The following is a 21883-nucleotide window of genomic DNA, read 5'->3' as shown; positions in this document are numbered from 1 at the left end:
ATAATGCAAACAGCTGCCTTGAAAAACCAAACAGTTGGCACTATCAGCTGGTATTTTCTTTTCCGGACATAAGGGAGAGAACTTAAGCAGTGAGGGAACAACTTAATCAGTGATAAATTATTATTTTACATAGAATTACCTTGAACAAAAATAGAAGACAATACACTGCAGACAAGCATAAAGTGTGCCTAACTTCCTTAAAATTACAAGAATGATAAATTTTATCTTCCCTACCCCCCCCCCCACCCCACCCCAAGCATTCTTCAGTCATAACATGTTTAGAATGGCTTCTTTGTCCAACCATCATAAGGTTGGTGGAATTGTTTGGTAATAATAAATGTTGGCATCTTTGCTGGGAAGAAATTACGTCTTAAAACAATAGTACAAAATAAAGTTCACGAAGAAAGCACATGGATCAAAAAAGTACTATTTCAAACTGTTATTACAATAACCTTTAAAGATTAATTGGGTGTCTTTCGGGTGTAAAAAGCATGGTAGTTCACTACAGTAAATTTTGTAAAGATCAACAGTCCTCACCTGACATGTTAAACTTTGTTTCTGTAAGCAGATTACTTGCTGATTTTATATTGTATACTCTGTTTTTATATTTTAACAAGATGATGTTGATATGCTTACAGGGGAATTAAAGAGAGTCGGGGGGTGTATGTGGAGACAGACCAAGTATTCAAGCAGTGATAACAGACAATAGGTGCAGGAGGAGGCCATTTGGCCCTTCGAGCCAACACCACCATTCAATGTAATCAAGACTGATCATCCACAATCAGTACCCTGTTCCTGTCTTCTCCACATATCCATTGACTCTGCTATCTTTAAGAGCAGATAGTGCGATGTGGAGCCCACTACCAATCTTTAAACATGTTAAGAACTCATGCATATCTGTTCAATGTATCATTCCTGAAGTGTCAAATGTAAGTTCGTGTACATATACATGAGTGATTATAACTAAGGAGACTGGATAAAATGATTAAAATTAAAAATATTCCAAAGTGCATATAATTACTCTTGTACAATTGAGATTGGTGCTTCAGGAGAAAAAGGGTACCTCTACAGAGAGCAGGACTGCAGAGATGATTCATTGGAAACCTACCAGCCCTGGAACAGTTCAGTGATGTTGTCCTAAAGTTCCTCTTTGGCAAGTAGATCCTTTCTTGGGCAGGGAGAGCAGAAATGCCCATGGTGCTACAGTTACATAGTTAACTTCTAACAGCAATTATTAAAATGTAAGTGTTAATCAGCTTTGAGCTATGGTCAAAATTAATTGGATTTACTAAATTTGGCAGAAGTCTTTACTTTGGTTAAAGAAGATGCTTTCTACCTTGGAACATTTTTTACTTTTTAAATCTATGTTTTGTTACAATTTAATCTATGAAAATACCACCCTCTTCAAAAAGAATTTTAGTGAGATGCACAATGCTTAAAAGTTACTTTGAACTCAATTACTTGGCTCTCAATTCAAAATATAATTACATAAAATATCTGATACAATCTCAATTTTTAGAGTACTTCTTTTTAAAGTACTAGAGTTCTTTTCAATAGTTATTTTAAGCTAAAGAGTCTGTTATCATAGAAAATAATAAACCCTTTATTTAAAAAAAACTATGATTTCTGCAAGAAGGAAATTAACATTTTAAATACGTCAGTGTTACAAGCTTCAGATGGTAGGTCAAGGTAATTAGAAAAGTATTTACATAAATTGTGTTCAAATGTCCTCATTTTGGTTTTCAGAAGCTCAAAGTAACTTTTCAACTCAAATTCAAAGATGAATGAACTACCTGTTCCTTAGTAGCAGGAGTCGACTTTGAAAGGTGTTTAAAGCATAAATCCATCTAAAATGAGAACATGTTGATCATACAAAATTGCTTGTAGTAAAGCACTAATTTTAACACCAAGACAGATGTGGAAATGGAAGCAAAAAATTATGTATGCAGATTCTTATGGTTATTAGAATGAAGGCCTGTAATTTCCATTACTCATCCTTAACATAAGAGACCATAAGTGTTGTAATTTGAAATTACATAAAAGTATTTTACAATATTATTTATAATGTAATATTATTAATAACTAACTAAATTACACCATAAATCAGGAAACATTGTGACAAAAAACATTAAAATGCTGTGTTCAGTCAACTGATTGTACGACTTGTTTTGATTCTAAAGGTTATATTGACATATCATATGACATTTTCAAATTGAGCACACATTTCTTTATTTAGCCATTTGTTTACAAGCAGCCTTGGTAGACAGCAAATAAAACCTAAATCTGATTCAAACTGGTTATTTACATAAAATTTTCAAAGAATTAGTAAAATCACAATCATTCAAAATCTAAAGCTAAATAAAATATATCCCATTTAATTGTCTACTTTCTACAACCTCTGGAAATAAACCAGGTACAATTTAACCCATTTTGTTTCAAACTCACTATGTACAGTGCATTTCCACTCAAGGTGAAACTGCCCATTTACCTGCTGTTAATGCAAGTACGCACACATTTCTCACCATTAATATAGCAGCATTTTATCCACTCAACTGCAATGGCCATTTCCTCTTACTTGGAAGAAAAGCAGGCTGTTAGTACTAACAGTATTGTCTCAACAGTGAGTGACAACATCATAATGATATAAATGGGAGTATGCAACTTAAACGTCGTAAGACAAATTCTACAACAAAAATTTAGTGACAGAATGAGAATACTGCTGCATAAACAGCTATCACTAAATCCTGTCTTTAAATGTAATGCAACAGCAATAACTCCAACTAGAAATGAATTCCATACACAGGTACAGACATTTAGGCCCATGGCTGCAGCATCAATAAAACCTACACAATTTTTTTAGGGCAATATCACAGACTAAGTAGATAGCAATTCCCATTAACTGCATAGAATTATTTGCAACACATGCTTTTTGCTGCAAATCTTACTGCTCTGAAAGCTACTGTAAACTGATACATTAAAATAGCTCTGCAGAGTGAAAAGCCTTTTCACAATTTCTATTCACACAACAGTCAAGCTTTTGGTATGTTATCTTATGGAGTTGCTCTTTTATCTGATGGAAATGTGATACTTGTATGAATTTGACTGATTAGAACCGATGAAACTCTGCAACTTCCAGCTGCATTCAGCCCAGTTATAACTGCTTCCTCAATCACAAAAAAAATCTATACACCAATGGCCAATGTTCCTTTGCCTTTTGCAGTGTTCAGCTGCTGTTGATATCATCGTTTAAGTCTGCAGTTTCCAACATCTGTCCATCTGATTGTCTTCGAGTACTCCAAATTCTCACTGTTTGGTCACTGGAAGAAATTTTTTTTGCAAATGTTTTATTAAAGGTACTTTAAAGTTAGAAATGTATACATATTGACTGGTCCTGAAATCTTCAGGGACAATCTTTGTACTTACTCTGAAGCAGTAAAGATGTGGGTCGAGTTGGTGCAGATGGCATTTATGGGACTGTCATGGCCTCTCATCTCCCCAAGTGGTGAAAAGCTGTCTACAGTCCAAAGCTTAAGGATGCCACCCCTGCAGCCACTGAGGAGAAGCGGCCGGCCTGGTACAACTCCCAAGGCGCACACCCAATCCTTGTGAGCATTTGGAACTTGCTGAAAACAGAATTGTGCCAAGATCTTGAGTCAAGCTAAATATCATGACTTAGAATCAAGAAGAGAATAAACCATTTCAAAGGGTTGAAATAGGTGGCCACTGAACAATCCCTCTTTTCATGGCAAATGGAGTGAACGTGCTCAACAAAGTGATCCCCTAAATGTTACAACATATGCCAATGATATTAAACCCGATTCTGATCTATGTTGGGGCTCACCAATATAGAGGAGATCGCACTGCGTGCAGCAGGTAAAGTAGATGGCCCCAACAGACTTGTAGATGAAGTGTTTCATCTGGAATGACAGTTTGGGGCCCTGAATGGTGGTGAAGGCAGTGGTGTAGGGGTAGGTGTAGTATTTATCCTGCTTGTAGGGATAGGTATCAGGGGAGAGATCAGAGGGGAGGAATAAGCAGATAAAAATGTCATGTAGAGAATGATCTCTATGGAAATTGGAGAGTAGTGGGGTAGGGGGTAGATGCACTTAGTGGGAGAATCCCATTGAAGATGACAGAGATTACGAGACATGATGTGCTTGATACAGAGGCTCGTGATGTGGTAGGTAAAATAAGGTCATGTAAATTTAAGTAAAGGTGAAAAATTCTATCTTCCTGAATATGGGGGCATTTTCCAAACCATATTGAGCAAAAACAAGATTTCCTTTTGTTAGGACCTACTTGTCAACATGCAACCTTGCATTAAAACAGTTTTGTATTCATACCTGGAACAGTTCTTGCTGGGCCATGTCCCACTTTTTTATTCCATTATCCCTTGATCCACTAAACAAGCTGTCACCCAAGATCGTGAGAGATTCAATCCCATCATAGTGTGGTGGTTCAAAATTGTGTGTAGGACTTACAGTCCCAATGGCACCTTCTGTTACTTCAAACATCTACAAAGGAATACAGAATAATATTTATACATTACTTAGTTCACAAGTGTCAAATTAACTACGGATTGTTAGTGATTGCTATGGCTGAACACTATGAATACATTTCAGTAAAGAGGATTCCACAATTAACCAATGTGAAAAGCTTCTATAGCTGCACAGTTGAAAGTGTCCAGACTGGTCCGGTACAGCAATTTATACGCACAGGAACTTAAGAAGCTGCAGAGAGTAATGGTCTCTGCTCAATACATCAGGGGTACATCCCTCCCCACCATCGGAAGTATTCCTATGAGGCATTGCCTCAAGAAGGCAACATCCATCAAAGATCCCCACCACCCAGGCCTTGGCACAATCTGGGTCAGGAGCTCAAAGTTTAGATCCAACAACACTGCAGGAACACTGGCAAGTTGTTGGGTCAAGATGTTCTGTTGCTTGGGATCTCAACTTCACTCGCCCTTGAAGGGGAGCGTTGCATCTCTCATGACAGCCTGAGGGAAATGCTGAATCATGTTTACAAATATGGTGGAATACAGTTCTGCTGCTGCTAATCCAAACATCATATTGGCCTAATTTTGAACCCCGTAATCTAGTCCCATTTCTCTCGTCAGACATTATGTGCTACTATGAAAGGTTGAAAAATGACATTCTGCTGCTTCCCTGAAGATAAAACTTCCAATGTTATGCAGTTGCCATTATCAAGATTTAATGAACAAACACTGCTGAATTTTAATGTGACATACATTAACAGTTTTGCTTTAAAATAGTTAATTTTATGCAAACATCTTGTTAGTTTGCATATTTCCTGCTGCCAAGATTTCAACTGCTTTTAAATGTCTCTGATAATCAAACATTTAAACAGTTAAGTTGATATAAATATATTAAAATATATTAAGAATGTGTTAAAAATGTTAAGCATTAAGTATAAGGAAAAAAAAATCACAGCCTTGAATTGGACCATGCAAATTGCACCCTGCCCCAGAATTTAGAAAATCTGAACCTAATTTACTGCACCCACCACCCCTCATCTCCTGGACCCAACTAGTCTGCTAGGATCTAGCTTGCTCCAAATCACCAGATTGCAATGTGCATATTCAGAGGCAGATTTGTGGTGACTGACACATTGTAGTTAGCTAGTGATTCTCTCTGAAACTGCTGGATGGCAGGCAGCACAATCTGGTCACTTTTATTTTTAACGTAAAGTCTTGCAGAAGAACTCATTTTAAAAAATGTTGCTTTATGTCCGAATAGAGAAGTGAATAATGAATCTTTTCAAGGTCTAAGCAGGACATAATGTCTCTAAACCACTGAGCATAAGTGGGTGGGGCAGTATCTCTCCACCTAAGGAAGACTGTACGTCTGGTCAAAAGAGAGGTGAAAGACAATGTACGATGCTTAGTCGGAGTCAGATACATGTTAACTTCTCCCGAAGTGCCGAAAAGAGCAGTCAGAGGGTTAGGTTCCAAGTAGCCATTAAGTATATGAGATAAAGTTTAAAAAACATCTCTCCAGAATTTCTCCAAGCTAGGGCAAGCCCAATACATATGAATATGTATTGCTCCAAAAGGTATGGGGACCTTTTCTTGAATATTTTCATAATTCCTGTTTAGATTAAGGGTGCTTCCCTCCTTCTTCTCTTTTGCATTTAAATTCCTTACTTCCGGCTTCTTTCAGTTAAGACTTTCATTGTTTTTGTGTGTTAACATATTATAGTTCAGGTAGTAGGCAATATACCTTCTTTTTATAAATACAGCTCTGTGGTGATAAAAGTTCTGATTAATTTTTTTATATATCATAAGGTTGGCTTGGAGTTGGGTAGTGGGAGGGTGGGGTGGTAACTAACTTTATACGATTCTACTATGGGTGCTTTCTCTTAATTGTTATGAACTGTACATTTGATACATTTGTTTTGCACCGTATAAATCTTTTCTTTAAACTTTTTTTTGGTTTTGTCGCATTGTAGGAACTTAAAAAAAAAGGTGCAAAATTGTGAATTTTACCTTTATGTAGTGATCTTTGGACCCAGTGATAATCAAATCTTGTCCATTTGCAGTTTGGTCAACAGTAAGGCACATAACTGGACCCAAATGACCAGTCAACTTTCCAGTTGATTGAAACCTTCAAAACAGAAAAGTCTCTTTAATCATTGTAAACACATTAACACTACCTGGATGGGAGTGGGGGAGGGGAGTCATTGGAGGGTGATAGCAACTTACCGTCGTTTCTGCTAATTTAAATAGAGTTATACAACTATACAGTATGGAAACTGATCCTTGGGCGCAACTTGCCTATCTGAGCAATCCATTTACCTGGATTTGGCCCACATCCCTCTACCATTCCTATCCATGTAACTGTGTGATGGTATATTAAAAGTCAATCAGAATGGAAAGCTTTCTCTATAAAAGGTGGAACAAAATACAGAAGTGGTCAAAATACAGGGTCCCAATTCTTGGTTGTTTTAAGAAACTTCTTAATTACTTCTAGGAAGCAAGCAGGTTACAGTTTTGCTGGAGAATTATAACTGGTTGACTATTAACAAAAGAATCATAATTATACCACAAAATAAATCCCATCATTAAACAAAGCAACAGCCAAGGAAAAGACTGTTGTCGTTAATATCGTAAAGCATAAACCAACATCAAATTAGCAAATATGAGCAGCTAATGCATAGATAAAATTGACCAATCAGCAACGGATAATGAGCAGACAATTGGCTTTTAATATTAACATCCAAGAAAAAGTGGTTTGTGAACTTTTTGAAGTGGCTTTGTGAAGGGAAGATCGTGCTTCATGAGCCTGATTGAGTTTTTTGAAGAGGTAACAAAAGAAATTGATGAGGGTAGGGTAGTGGATGTGGTCTACATGGACTTTAGCAAAGCATTTGACAAGGTCCCTCATGAGAGACTCATCCAGAAAGTCATGAGGCATGAGATAAATGGAACCTTGGCTGTTTGGATAAAAAATTGGCTTAAAGGAAGAAAGCAGAGGGTAGTTGTGGAAGGAAAGTATTCTGTCTGGAGGTTGGTGACTAGTGGAGTGCTGCAGGGATCTGTCCTGGGACCCCTGCTATTTGTGATTTTTATAAATGACCTGGATGTAGAGGTGGAAGGTGGGTGAGTAAGTTTGTGGATGACACAAAAATTGGAGGAGTTGTGGATGGAGCTATAGGTGGTCAAAGGTTACAAGGGGATATAGACAGGCTGCAGAGTTGAGCAGAAAAATGGCAGATGGATTTCAATCTGGACAAGTGTGAGGTGATGCATTTTGGAAGGACAAACCAGAAGACTGAGTTCAGGGTTAATGGTCAGTTACTTAAGAGTGTGAATGAACAAAGGGACCTTGGGGTTCAAATCCATACATCCCTCAAGGTCGCTACACAGGTTGATATGGTAGTTAAGAAGGCCTATGGGATGCTAGGCTTCATTAACAGGGGGGATTGAGTTCAAGAGTAGAGAGATCATGTTGCAAACTCTACAAATCTCTGGTGAGACCGCACTTAGAGTATTGTGTTCAGTTCTGGTCACCTCATTATAGGAAGGATGTGGGAGCTATGGAGAGGGTGCAGAGGAGATTTACAGGATGTTGCCTGGATTGGAGAACAAGTCAAATGAAGTAAGGTTAGCAGAGCTGGGACTTTTTTCTTTGGAGTGTAGAAGAATGAGAGAGGACTTGATAGAGGTCTACAAGATTATGAGAGGCATAGATAGGGTGGATAGTCAGTACCTGTTTCCCAGGGCACCAATAGCAAACACCAGAGGGCATATGTACAAGATTAAGGGAGGGAAGTTTGGGGGAGACATCAGGGGTAAGTTTTTTTTTTTTTTTTTTACACAGAGGGTTGTGAGTGCCTGGAATAACTTGCCAGGGATGGTGGTGGAGGCTAAAACATTAGGGGTATTTAAGAGCCTCTTGGACAGGCACATGGATGAAAGAAAAATGGAGGGTGATGGGGTAGTGTGGATTTAGTACTTTTTAAAAAAAGGATTATATGGGTCAGCACAACATGGAGGGCTGAAGGGTCTGTACTGTGCTGTAGTGTTCTATGGTTATTGTATTTCTCTCCCCAGCACCAAAAACTACCAACAGATTTTTTACATCCATGTGACAGAACAGTTGTTCTTCAGTTGAACGTCTCAGCTGAAGGACAATGCATTATTCCCCTTGTTACTGCCCTGGAATACTGGTCTTGATTCTGTGCTCAACTTCAAGTACATTTTAAATCCAGCATCATAGTAATGGGAACCAAAATGATAGGTCAGAAGATTGAGTAGCTGGTGTAAATGTAGATGCAACATGTGGCGAGACTGTGAAGAAAGATAGGCAGTGGACAGGGCATAATTACAGTCAGGTGGATGGGTTGATATGTGTCTATTTTAACAAAAGAATGATCAGGAACAAGGGTGATGAACTGAAAAGTTTGGGTTAGTGCATGGACATATGATATTGTGGCCATTACAGAGAGTTGGCTGTCACTGGGCTAGAATGGTTCCAGGATGTTCTGCGGTTTATGTTTCAAAATAGATAGGGAAAGGGGTAAAAGGAGGAGTAAAATCACAGCCGCAGAGAGGAAGGACGTCATGGAGGGATCATTACTGAGCCAGCATGGGTAGAAATCAGAAACAGGAAGGGAGCAATCATTCTATTGGAAGTATTCTACAGGCCTCTCCCCAGCATAATAGCAATATAGACACTAGGAACACATTGGAAAGCAGATGTTGGAAAGGTGCTAAAATAACAGGGTTGCTATCATGGGTGACTTCAACATTCCTAAGGATTTTTGACATATGAAGACAGGCTGACCAGAGGAGACACCACACCTGATCTGGTACCAGGCAATGAATCTAGTCAGGTGACATGTCTTAGTGGGCAAGTATTTCAGAGACAATGAACACAACTCCCTGACCTTTACCATAGTCTTGGGCAGGTAAAGAAGCAGACAGTATGGGAAAGTATTTAATTGGTTGAGAGCAAATTTTGACACTACAAGGAGTGTAAATTGGGAACAAATATTTAAGGAAATACACAGCAGAAATGTGGTGGCTGTTTAAGGATCACTTGCATGGGATTCTGGATAGATTTGTCTCATTGAAACAGGGAAAGGATAGTAAGATGAAGAAACAATGGTTGAAAAGAGATGCTGAATAGTCAAGAGGAAAAAGGAAGCATACTTGATATTTAGGAAGCAAGGATCAGACTGGGCTCTACAGCATTATAAGATAGTAAGGAAGGAACTCAAGAATAGACTTGCAAGAGCTAGAAGGAGACATGACAAGACCTTGGCGTGTAGGATTAAGCAAAATCCTAAGGCATTCTACACATAAAGGAAGAAAAATAGGACGGTTGAAGTGACGGCAGGGCCAATCAGGGAAAAAAAGAGGAAACATGCCTGGAGTGAGAGGAAGTAGGAGATGTCCTTAATAACTACTTTGCTTCCGAATTCAATAGTGAGGGGGATCTTGATGAATGTGAGGATAGTGTAGAAAAGGTTAGTATGCTGGAAAATGTCTATGCCAAGAAAGAGGATGGGCTGGAACTTTTGAAAAATGTTAGGATAGACAAGTACTCAGGACTGGAGAGTTTATACCCCATGTTAATATGGGACATGAGAGAACAGACTGTTGTGCCTTTGTGATGATCTTTGAGTCTTCACTAACCACAGGAATTATACCAGGAGGGTGGCAAATGTTATTCCTTTGTTAAAGTTAATAGGCATAATCCTGCGAATTATAGCCCAGTAAGCCTCGCATCCATGGTGGGTAAATTATTGGACAGGATTCTTACAGACAAGGTTAATGAACATTTGGAGAAGCATGGTCTGATAGGGATAGTCAACATGGCCTGATAGGAATAGTCAGCATGGCTTTGTAAGAGGCAGGTCATGCCTCTAAGTCTGATTGAATTGTTTGAAGAAGTGATAAAACTAATTGATGAAGGTACAGCAGTGTATGTGGTGTATCTGGATTTTAGTAAGGCATTTTACAAGGTTCCCCATGGTAGGCTTATTTGGAAAACTTGGCTGCATGGAAGAATTGGATCGTCTACAGAAGGCAGAAGGTGGTATTAGATGGAGTGTGTGATCAGTCATGTTCCATGGGGGACCTTGCTCTCTGATATTTTTATAAATAACTTAGCTAAGTAAGAAGGGTGGATTAGTAAGTTTGCAGATGAAACAAGGGTTGGCAGAGTTGTGGATAGTGTAGAAGGTTGTCAAACCTTACAACAGGACATCTTAGATGCAGAGCTGGGCTGAGGAGTGGCAGATGGAGTTCAATTCAGAAAAAAGTACACAGTGATACACTTTGGAAGGTTAAACTTGAAGGCAGAATGCAAAGTAAATGATACTTAAAAGTGTGGAAGAACAGAGAGATCTTAGCCACGTCTATAGATTTTTCAAAATTGCTGTGCAAGCTGATAGAGTGGTTAAGATGGCATATGGTGTGTGTTGGCCTTAATTTGTCAAGGGACTGAGTTCAAGCGCCATGAGGTAAAGTTGCAGCTCTATAAAACTCTGGTTAGACCACACTTGGGAATATTGTGTTCAATACCTATCGCTCCACTATGGGAAGCATGTGGAAGCTTTAGACAGAGTGCATAGAAGATATACCAGGATGGTGCCTGGATTGGAGTGCTTTGTCTTATTAGGATAGGGTGAGTGAGCTAGGGCTATTTGCTTTGGAGCAAAGTAGGATGAGAGGCGACTTGATAGAAGTGCACAAGATGATAAGAGGCATAAATAGAGTGGGCAACTAACACCTTTTCCCCCAGGTGGTAAAGGTAATACAAGGAGGCATAATTTTAAGGTGATTGGAGGCAAGTATGGAGTGATGTTATGGGCAAGTTTTTATTTTACACACAGATTAGTAGGTGTGTGGAATGTGCTGTCAGTGCTGGTGGCAGGGGCAGATGCATAACAGAAATTCAAGAGATTCATGGATAAAAGAAAAATGAAGGGCTATGGGGGAAGAGAAAGACAATATTGACTTTAGAACAGGTTAAAAGGTCAGCACTATATTGTAGATTAAAGACCATAAGCTATTGGAGCATAGAATTAAGCCATTTGGCCATTATCTGCTCCCCCATTTCACCATGGCTGATCCATTATTCCTCTCAGCCCCAATCTCCTGCCTTCCCACTGTGTCCCTTCAAGCTCTGACCAATCAAGAATCTATCAACCTTTGCATTAAATTTACCTAAAGACTAGGCCTCCACAGCTGCCTGTGACAACGAGTTCAACAGATGCACTACTCTCTGCCAAAAGAAATTACTCCTCATCTCTATTCGAAAAGGACACCACTCTATTCATCTTCCCAACCTCTGAGGTCAGACTAACTTGCCTATAATTTCCTTTCTTCTGCCCATCTCCCATCTTAAAGAGTGGAATGACATTTGCAATTTTCCTGTCTTCTGGAACCATTCCAAAATCTCGTGATTCTTGAAAGATCATTACTAATGCCTCTACAATCTCTTCAGCCACCTCTTTCAGAACTCTGGTGTGTACAACATCTGGTCCAAGTGACTTATCTAGCTTCAGAACTTTCAACGACCCAAGAACCTTCTTCCTAGTAATGTTAACTTCTCACACTTTATGGCCACTGACAACTAGAACTTCACCATACAGCTAGTCTTCCACAGTGAAGTGAAGTGATGCAAAATACTTATCCAGTTTGTCCACCATTTCCTTGTCCCCCAGTACTACCTCTCCAGTATCATTTTCCAGTGGTCCAATAGTCACTCTCACACCTCTTTTACATTTTATGTAACTGAAGAAGCTTACTTTCATATTCCATCTTCTCAATGACTTTTTTTAGTTACCTTCCATTGCTAATTAAAAGCTTCCTAATCCTCTAACTTCCCACTAGCCTCTGTTCTATAATATGCCCTCTCTTTCACTTTTATTTTGGCTTTGACATCCCTTGTAAGCCATGGTTGTGTCATCTTGCATTTAAAATACCTCTTCCTCTTTGGGATGTACATGTCCTGTGCCTTCTGAATTCCCTCCAGAAATTCCAGCCATTGCTGCTCTGCCATCATCCCTGCCAGTGTTCTTTTCCAATCAATTCTGGCCAAATCCTTTCTCATGCCTCTAATTTCCTTTTCTCCACTGTATTACTGAGATATCTGACTTCTCCTTCTTAAATTTCAGGGTGAGGTCAATCATATTATGACCACTTTCCCCGAGGCATCCCTGATCCTGGCACCAGGGAGGCAACATACCACCCAGGTGTTTCTTTTGCCCCCAGAGAACTTTGTCTTTGTTTCTCTGACTAGGAAATCTCCTATCACACTGAGGTCCTCTTCACCTCTCTACTCTTCTGAGCCACAGCACCAAACTTCATTGCCAGAGACCCAGTCACTGTGGCTCCCTCCTGGTAGGTCATCTCTCCCCCCCACAAACAATGTCTAAAGTTATATACTCATTATGGAGAATGGCCACAGGTATACTCTGCATTGGCTGTGCATTTCCCCGCTTCTCCCGACAGTCACCCAGTTACCTGTCTCTTGTAACCCTAGGGGTGACTACCTCCCTGTAGCTCTTGCCTTATCATCTCCTCATTCTCCCATATGTTGAAGGTCATCAAGCCACAGCTCCAGTTCCTTAATACATTCTCTCAGGACCTGTAGCTCAGTACATCTGGTGCAGATGTGTTTATCTGGGACTGCAGGTCTCCCAGCTTCCCATATCCCACATGCGGTACAAAATGCTGCCCTGATGCCATTCTGACTATACTATGCACTAACAGATGAGGAATAAACAAATAAGAATACACAGTAATTTACCTCACTCAAGCCTGATGAACCAAAGCCACTCTAAAGACTGGCACACTCCAAAAGAATGGCTGCTCTGCTTGCACCTGCACTACTTGTACTCTCCCTTTCTGAAAATGAAAGCCTAGAAACATAGAAAATAGGTGCAGGAGTAGGCCATTCGGCCCTTCGAGCCTGCACCACCATTCAGTATGATCATGGCTGATCATCCAACTCAGAACCCTGTACCTGCTTTCTCTCCATACCCCCTGATCCCTTTAGTCATAAGGGCCATATCTAACTTCCTCTTATATATCGCCAATGAACCGGCCCCAATGAAAGTGGCCACTTGCTGATTAGTCATTTCCCAACTCAGAGAAAGTGCCATGAAACTCTGCTTTTGAAATCTCGATTGCTGCTCTGATTAAAAAGTAGCTCTTTACAGACACCCCTGGTGTGGATTGTCTAACTCCACTAAAGGCTTGTATCAAGCCATACTGTTTTACATCTTTTTTATTTGGAGGTATGATGTACAAATAAAAGACAGAAGTTGATAGAAACACTCTACTGCTCAGACAGCAACTGTAAGGACCAAGTATAACGTTAGATCAAGGGACCCAAAATGTTAACTCTATTTCTCTTCCAGTGGATTCTGCTTGACCTTCTGAGTGTTTCCAGCATTTTCTATTCTTTCTCCAGATTACCATCATCTGCAGTTCCATGGTTTTAAAACTCCTTACAGCTCATCTTCAATGAATATGAAGATGCTGAGCTGTTCAAAAAATAGAACAAACTTTGGACCACAAAATTGGAATGAATATTCAAAATAAACTTCAACAAGTCAAAATTTTTTCCATTTAAGAATAAAATACCTTTTGAGATCCCACATTCGCACAGAGTTACCAGAAGCAGCGTAGAGGAACATGCCCGTGGAATTAAGTGCAATTTGATTAATCTGATTTTCTCCAGGTGGGATAGTAACTGCTCTGTTTTTTGTGCTTGCACAAGCATCCCCCATTGACACCTGGCCTGATGACCTGAAAAACACAAAATTAGATTTTACATACTATATAATAACACTTCCTTTTATAGTTTTTAAAAGCATCTTACACGATAAATAACACCTTTTAAAAATATGACAGAAAACATATCCGCCAAGCAAAGCTCTGCCAAAGTTGTTGTTGGGTGGGGCACTGCACAGTATCAGTGACAACAACAGTTCTCAAATGTCGAAATATTGCTTCTGTATCCTTTACCATATGAGGAGATAGAGCCAGACAGGGACTTTCATTTGGCTTTCCAGCCATCTAAAAGACAGAGCTTTTGTGGTCCTCTATCCCCCTACCCTCTCCTATCAATACAATACTTCCAGTTTCTCTTGGGGGGGGGGGGGTGCCTAACATCAAACCATTAGCTGCATTAACCTGAACAAGCCTATATTTCTCCATCATCTCAGACAGGAACAGAACCATAGTTTAGAACCCTTGAAGATGCATATCATTAGTACCTCAAAACTTAGATTTAATACAGCAACTTATAAATAAGTTTAAACTTGTACATCCAAACAAAATATCCTTTTCAAAATGCCTAACTTTAAAATGATCAGAATGGATACTTACGTCAGTGATCGAATACATTTGGCAGAATCTCGGATGTCCCACACCTTAATATAAGACGTGGAAGCAGTAAATACCAAACTCGAATAGCTGCAGTATTTGACTGATACCACATTATTAGGATGTCCACCAAGCGACATAATCTCTTGTCCTGTTACAAGATTCCATACTTTACATGTCCGATCTGTCAACAATTTACAAATAGAAATGCAGTCAGCTTGCCATCTATTATTGCACATCAACATACACCAGATACTTAGATTGAAAATAAAACTCATGACAAGAGGGTCAGAGAGAATAATAGGAAAGATCTCTGATAACATGTAGACTAGGGAGGTGGAACATCAAGCACTGGTGATTGCACAGGCTGAACAATGAATGGAGACAATGAATTGCAGTATATCTGAAGTGCAAGAACAATAACTGGAAATGTGGGAGGCAACACTGAAATAGCTGATTATATGAAGTTGCTAAATTAATTGTTGAGATTCCTAGGGTGCAATGTGCCGAGAAAGAAGATGAAGTGCTGTGCCTTAAGCTAAAAATGAACTTCATTGGGACAGTGCAGGAAATCAAGGTGGAATATGATGTAGTTTTCACATTCAGGGTCAATGTTGCAGACTGATTGGAAGTGGAATACATCACATTCTTACTAACTTGTACATACAATGTACAACTGTTGGATTCAGGACCTGATTTTGAAATTCTACTAAATAATACACCAAGACAAACAGAACAACAGATATAAAAATTTTGGCTGACATATGAAAACACTAATGATGCACTAAATGTAAGGCTCCTTTTCATTGACTACAGCTCTGCCTTTAATACCATCATTCCAAATAATCTGATTCCTAATCTCCAGAACCTGGGTCTTAGCACTCAGATCTGCAGCTGGATCTTCAACTTCCTCACAGACAGGACCCAGGCTGTAAAAATAGGGGACAAGGTCTCCTCTACAATCACTCTGAGCACCGGTGCCCCACAAGGCTGTGTATTCAGACCCCTGCTGTACTCACTGTACACCCATGATTGTGTAGCCAAGTTTCCATCGAACTCAATATGTATGTTTGCTGATGACACCACAATTGTAGGCCCTATCTTGGATAATGATGAATCTGAGTACAGAGAGGAAATTAAGAACCTGGTGGCATGGTGCGAAGACAATAACCTATCCCTCAACGTCAGCAAGACGAAGGAATTGGTTGTTGACTTTAGAAGGAGTAGTGGACCACACAACCCCATCTACATCGGTGGTGCGCAGGTGGAACAGGTCAAAAGCTTTAAGTTCCTCAGGATGAATATCACAAATGACCTGGCTTGGTCTAACCAAGCAGAGTCCACTGCCAAGAAGGCCCACCAGCACCTTTACTTTCTGAGAAAGCTGAAGAAATTTGGCCTGTCCCCTAAAACCCTCACTAATTTCTATAGATGCACAGTAGAAAGCATTCTTTTAGGGTGCATCACAACCTGGTGTGGAAGTTGTCCTGTCCAAGACCGGAAGAAGCTGCAGAAGATCGTGAACATAGCCCAGCACATCACCCAAACCAATCTTCCATCCTTGGACTCACTTTACACCGCATGCTGTCGGAGCAGTGCTGCCAGGATAATCAAGGACACGACCCACCCAGCCAACACACTTTTTGTCCCTCTTCCCTCCGGGAGAAAGTTCAGGAGCTTGAAGATTCGTACGGCCAGATTTGGGAACAGCTTCTTTCCAACTGTGATAAGAGTGCTGAATGGATCCTGACCCGGATCTGGGCCATACCTTCAAAATATCCAGACCTGACTTGCACTACCTTACTTTAATTCTTCTATTTTCTAATTATGATTTATAATTTAAATTTTTATTATATTTACTTCAATTTGTACTTCAGGAAGCATGAAGCGCAGAATCAAATATCACTGTGATGATTGTACGCTCTAGTATCAATTGTTTGGTGGCAATAAAGTAAAAGTAAAGTAAATGGCTGTAGAATGAAGAGCAGAAAACAATTCCAGTAACTTTGCCTCAATTAGGACAGGGGAGCTTTAAAAAGTTTTCAAAGGGATGGTCATAGTTGAATAGTTGACCAGATGACCTGTGGAGAACTGTTTGCATTTACAGCAATTAAAATCACTCTACCTGATAAAGAAAAACAGTGGCATTTATCTCTGAGAACTAATTTTTAAACAATTGCAGTAAAACTGTTGCAATTTTTGTTGTCAAAATTATTCAAATTTAACTAGCAATCCCTGGTGCAACAGCCAAAACAACCTCATACAAAATTTGTGGATCTGATTTACTTGGGAACTATAAGGGGGTGGGGAGAACAAGGAAATCTTGATGATATCAGGCAATGGGTACCCTTCGAAATTTAATGGCAAAACAATACATGTTTACTTCCTTTGCCTCCCCAGCAAATGAACAAGTTAATTGGCTGGTGGATAGTAGGCAGAATATTCCATAGAAAGGGGCCACAAGTCATCAATACTTAAGTAATGCTCTCCCCATGCTCCCTGAAAATCATCAGGTCAGAGGGCATTTCTGAATATGACAGGAACTGAGAAAAAGACACTCCTATTCTTCTCAACCAGTCACAAAAAACATTACAAGTGGATTCTTCTTGATTCTATCACGTTGGGTTTTCCAAAGCACAGAAGTTTTGGTTGGCAACTGCATAATCTGGAGCAAGCTTCAAGAGAGAGCCTGACTTCTTTGTTAATGAAGTGTCCTATTTGCAAGGGAAAGGCATCCTCTCAGCAACTGCCTGTACCAGAAAGAACTGGGGCAAAGATGCCTGTCTCAGAATACCGGGTGGGGTCACAAAACCTTTTGAATTTCAAAGCCATTGATGTTTTGCCATTGGATAAGAGGAGGATAAATTGTGAGAGGGTCAACACTGTGGTGCTACTGAGATCTGTGACTTTAATTTAACCTATTGTTTCCTGTTCAAACAGGTTTTACCCATACCTTTTGCTCCTGTGAATAGAAGATCATCTGTAGCATCTAGACACAGCACTGCCTTGCTGTGACCTTCAGCTACATGAGTACAGTAAAGAGGTGTACCCCTGTTGGCTTTGGAGCTAGGATACAGGTTAATGATACCCCTGGGAAAAGAATGATGAGAAAAAATATTGAGCAATACAGTAAAATACTATGTTACTGAATCACAAATATTAAGGACAGTAAAATAAATACTTCCATTGCTTGCATTTTTAATTAATGAAGTTGGCTTGCACACTGATTTTCCTTATTTTTATAATTCAATGCACTTTATGTACATACTAAATATAAAAATAAGTGAATGATTGTTCTGCTTTAGTGAAGAGTAAAGCAATTCCCTATCTTTGGGAATTATTTATCAATATTTGTAAGTTCTCTTGTGTCAGCAGGGTTGAATTTCAAAATTAGTGTATGAGCATTATTTATTTATTACCATTTTATTAATGTGACTGATGAGCTAAGATGTGGCTGCCAGATCTTTTTAAAGATTTAGGGCACATTCTCTTTCTAATGTTTCTTCCCCAACCCCATCCCTCTTCTCATTAAAACCATGGTTTATGCCAAGTTATAATTTCATGGAAGAAGGCAAATGTTCATCAGTTCTCCTACGTTATTCTTAATTATTCTGCAATATAACAGTAAAAACTGATTAACTATTGTACATTCAAATTAACTAGTTAGGAAAAAAGATTAATATTATAAAATTATACAGTACAACTTGAAGGTTGTGTAATCAGAATACCAGTCAAATTTCTTGTTGCAGGTAAGTTAACTTGTGTAAGTAAACAATGTTTTTAGTTTTCAGAAATAACATCAAGCAGCTAATTTCACCAATTCTTAATTTTGTCAGAAAGCCAACATTATTTTCCTCCCTCTTTAGCATCATTTATCTTATAAGTTCACTGAAGCAAAAACATGCACATCACACCAATATTCTTTTATTAAGAGGAAAAGCTTGAGCACCTGTGAATGGGAAAAGTCAACATTATTCTTCAGCAAAGCATTTCAAAATTCATTTAGTGCAAAAAGCAAAATAAAACTAAATTCTGCAAGCAACCCCAAAAGCAGAGTAAATCATCCAAAAAAGCTAGAAAACCAATTTTATACTCAACACAAAAACAGCCAATTTGCAAAGACTGCCCACAAACATTTCAGTAGCCTCAAAAAGCTGATGGCACCATTAGCATGCAAGAAAAATTAAATGCAATGAACATCACAGCAAAATCTGCTGAACTTTGAGTGACAAATAAATTGTGTACCTTTGTACCTCCGAAAGAGAGGAGTCGCTTTCGTCTGACCTACAATAAAACAGTGAGGGAATTGTGGAAAGATATAGAAGAGGAAATATCAGTAGATTAAGCTCTGCACAATGACTGAAAAGTAGCCATCAGTTTGATATTTTGGTATATAAAATTATATTGGAAAACAAACCACACATTATTTTAATTTATTACATTTCATGTGCTGCAGAGTCCAAAACCTACAGATCCAAGAGCAAGGAAGTGAAATTAAGAGCAGAAAGAAAGGAAACCAAGTGAAGGCACACATCAATAGGACCATGTTTAGAAGGGAAAAAAAGAATGAGACTCCAGAATAGGATTTCCTTATAGAATTTCCAAAATAAATCAAGTTATGAACAGAGATTAATATTAATACTGGCAATTCTCTCAGTTACTGGGATTCGATGAAATTGCAATACACCACAATTGCTGCAGCCTTCTAATTTAATTGAGTAAAAAGGCTAAAGGTGGTCCTTATTAATGTTCAAAAAGATTGCTTAAGAACAACAAAAGGCAATTTAATACAATGTCCTGATCTGCAATCCACTTTGGTGGTTTTTAAAAAAGTAGATTAGCATAGTAATATGCTTATGACAGCTTGCAAGGCTAACTAGCTTCTTAAACTTTGCTGGGACTCAACCTAAATCAACCATTACACAACAGGTATTGTCAGTTTTTTTTAATCTTTTTTAAAAATTTTATTCTCTAAGCTTTTGTTCTCAAGTATAAAGTAAGGCAGGTGAAAAAATGCTTGGTTTGGGAGGAAGATCATAAACAGAAATTGAAGTAACAGTTAGTACTTCCCTTCCCGTTCCAATCAAACCATCAGTGATACTGGCTCAGGTAAAAGATTGACCAAAAATTATACAGAAGTGCTTCATATTTCGAATAGGCTTCAATTTTCATTTTTTAAAGATATTACCTTGTTCCATTTCACATTCATGTCTCAAAACACGGGTAAAACCTGCAACTTGTCACTGAAATGCTGCCACTGTGTCAAGGCTGACACCTAATGGCAAAACTTAAAACTGAAATTCATGAGGATGGCAGCAACATATTTAGCTCACTATAAGTACTTGAGATATTAAAGGAACAGTTGAAAATGAGATATAAAACTTAAGAATCTAACATTAAAAATACTAAATATTCAATGATTCCGTCACTGAGATGCAACTTTTATAAAGCAGAACAGTGTGCTTGCTAGAAACTACAAACCTGTTCAGAGCTTATTAATCGATTGCCATCAAAAGCGGTTATACAATTACAAGTGTATAATAATATCAAACAGCTTGGGGCTAGGTCATCAGTTCAGCAATTTCTGAAATCAGAAAAATGCCAGCACTGTGCTCTCTGGTGCACTCATGTCCTCAGAGCTCCAATATACAAAAATGAAAATCAGTTTGTCGTTGGAGATTATGAATAAAGGAATAGAAGTTGACATGCTTTATATTGGCAAATTATTTAATTAGTGTTAAATGATTTCCATAACATAACAGATTCAACTGTATTCAGTGGGGGAAAGCCCCACAAAGGGATTAAACACTTTGCTAATTTAAGATTACATCAACTGCATCGAGGAAGAAATCTAACACTGTAGAAATCTTAAGCTCCTTGTACAGTTTGGTCTTTCTTGAGTTAATTATAACTAAAGCAGCTATAAATTGAATAACCAGGTACATTAGTGTACAAGTATGTCAATCTACAGAAAACAACTGTTACAAAAAATGCAACTAAGTGGAGACTATTATTAGAAAACTGTCTTGGAAAATGAATAGAAACGTACTTTACATTGTGGAAATAATGTCATAAAAATCAACTCTTGGTTCAATATTTTGGATACATCTCAATAGGCAACATCTGTCACATTCCTGCCTCTCTTCAAAGGATCACAAGTGAATTACTGCTTACTGAATGTTTTATTTGATTGTAATGACCAGAATTTTAATATACTGACCAAATAAATAAATTCAAGAAAAGCTGCACAATTTCTAGTAAAATGAGCTAATAAGTACTTCTGTATATCTTTTTGAAGATATCCTTAATGATTACAAAAAAGGGCTCTGAACTATGCAACAAAAGTGCTCTTTTAAGGAACTACTTCAAAAAGCATTGTCACATTTGAACAAATTTTAAACAAATTATTAATTTCAATAACTAAACCAGTTATATAGTTTAGTACTTTGAAAATCTGATTAGACTGAATCAAAGGTAAAAAGTAGATGAACAGCATAAGTTTTACTTCTGATTAAATCCAGGAACAGGTCAATAATTGCTTAGGACAAATACTGTACAGAAATTTTCCATAAAGTTCAGACTTCATAGAAAGGGCTGACCAACCTGCAGAAACTGTTTTATGTACAGAACGTAGGTAAAAAAAATTGTGTGTAACATTTGAAAAGAGAGAATTATATTAACTTAAATTTTATAGGTCACTGGAGACTAAACCTGAAGTACTGTGTATGGTATTTTGCTCCTAAATAGTTAATGCATGGAAGCTGTTCAGCTACATGGAATGGTCAGGTTGTTGGATGAGGAAAGCTTTGCATAGGTAGGGCATTGAATCATCAGGAGTTTAGAAAAGTGGGGGTGTTTGTGTGTCTGTGTGTTTACTTGTCTGTGTGTGTGCACATGTGCACGTGCATGCGTGCATGTATATACGTACATGCACCACCACCCAGCAATCCACCTATTTAATCCTAGCCTAATCACAGGTCAATTACAGTGACCAATTACTTACTAACAAGTATA

The 21883-nt window shown here is 38.5% G+C and overlaps 1 protein-coding gene across 3 annotated transcripts in view; it reads right to left on the bottom strand.

The window, feature by feature from the left end:
* Window positions 1–2020: 2020 nt before the first annotated feature.
* The window catches only part of kif21a (kinesin family member 21A), a 131154-nt gene continuing 111291 nt past the window's right edge, over window positions 2021–21883 (bottom strand). The window contains exons 27-34 of one of the 3 annotated variants that reach the window (XM_059987556.1): window positions 19115–19153; window positions 17823–17959; window positions 14873–15053; window positions 14126–14290; window positions 6509–6626; window positions 4344–4514; window positions 3424–3623; window positions 2021–3317 (exon numbers count right to left, since the gene is read on the bottom strand). In XM_059987556.1, the coding sequence (XP_059843539.1) occupies window positions 3224–3317; window positions 3424–3623; window positions 4344–4514; window positions 6509–6626; window positions 14126–14290; window positions 14873–15053; window positions 17823–17959; window positions 19115–19153 (1105 nt within the window). In that variant the 3' untranslated portion in view covers window positions 2021–3223. The remainder of the gene's footprint in view (window positions 3318–3423; window positions 3624–4343; window positions 4515–6508; window positions 6627–14125; window positions 14291–14872; window positions 15054–17822; window positions 17960–19114; window positions 19154–21883) is intronic. The other 2 variants (XM_059987558.1, XM_059987557.1) reach the window with 2 other exon arrangements.

The sequence above is a fragment of the Hypanus sabinus genome, chromosome 13, assembly GCF_030144855.1.
Source record: "Hypanus sabinus isolate sHypSab1 chromosome 13, sHypSab1.hap1, whole genome shotgun sequence".
NCBI classification, from domain to species: Eukaryota; Metazoa; Chordata; class Chondrichthyes; order Myliobatiformes; family Dasyatidae; genus Hypanus; species Hypanus sabinus.
This window is presented reverse-complemented; position numbering and strand designations above follow the sequence as displayed.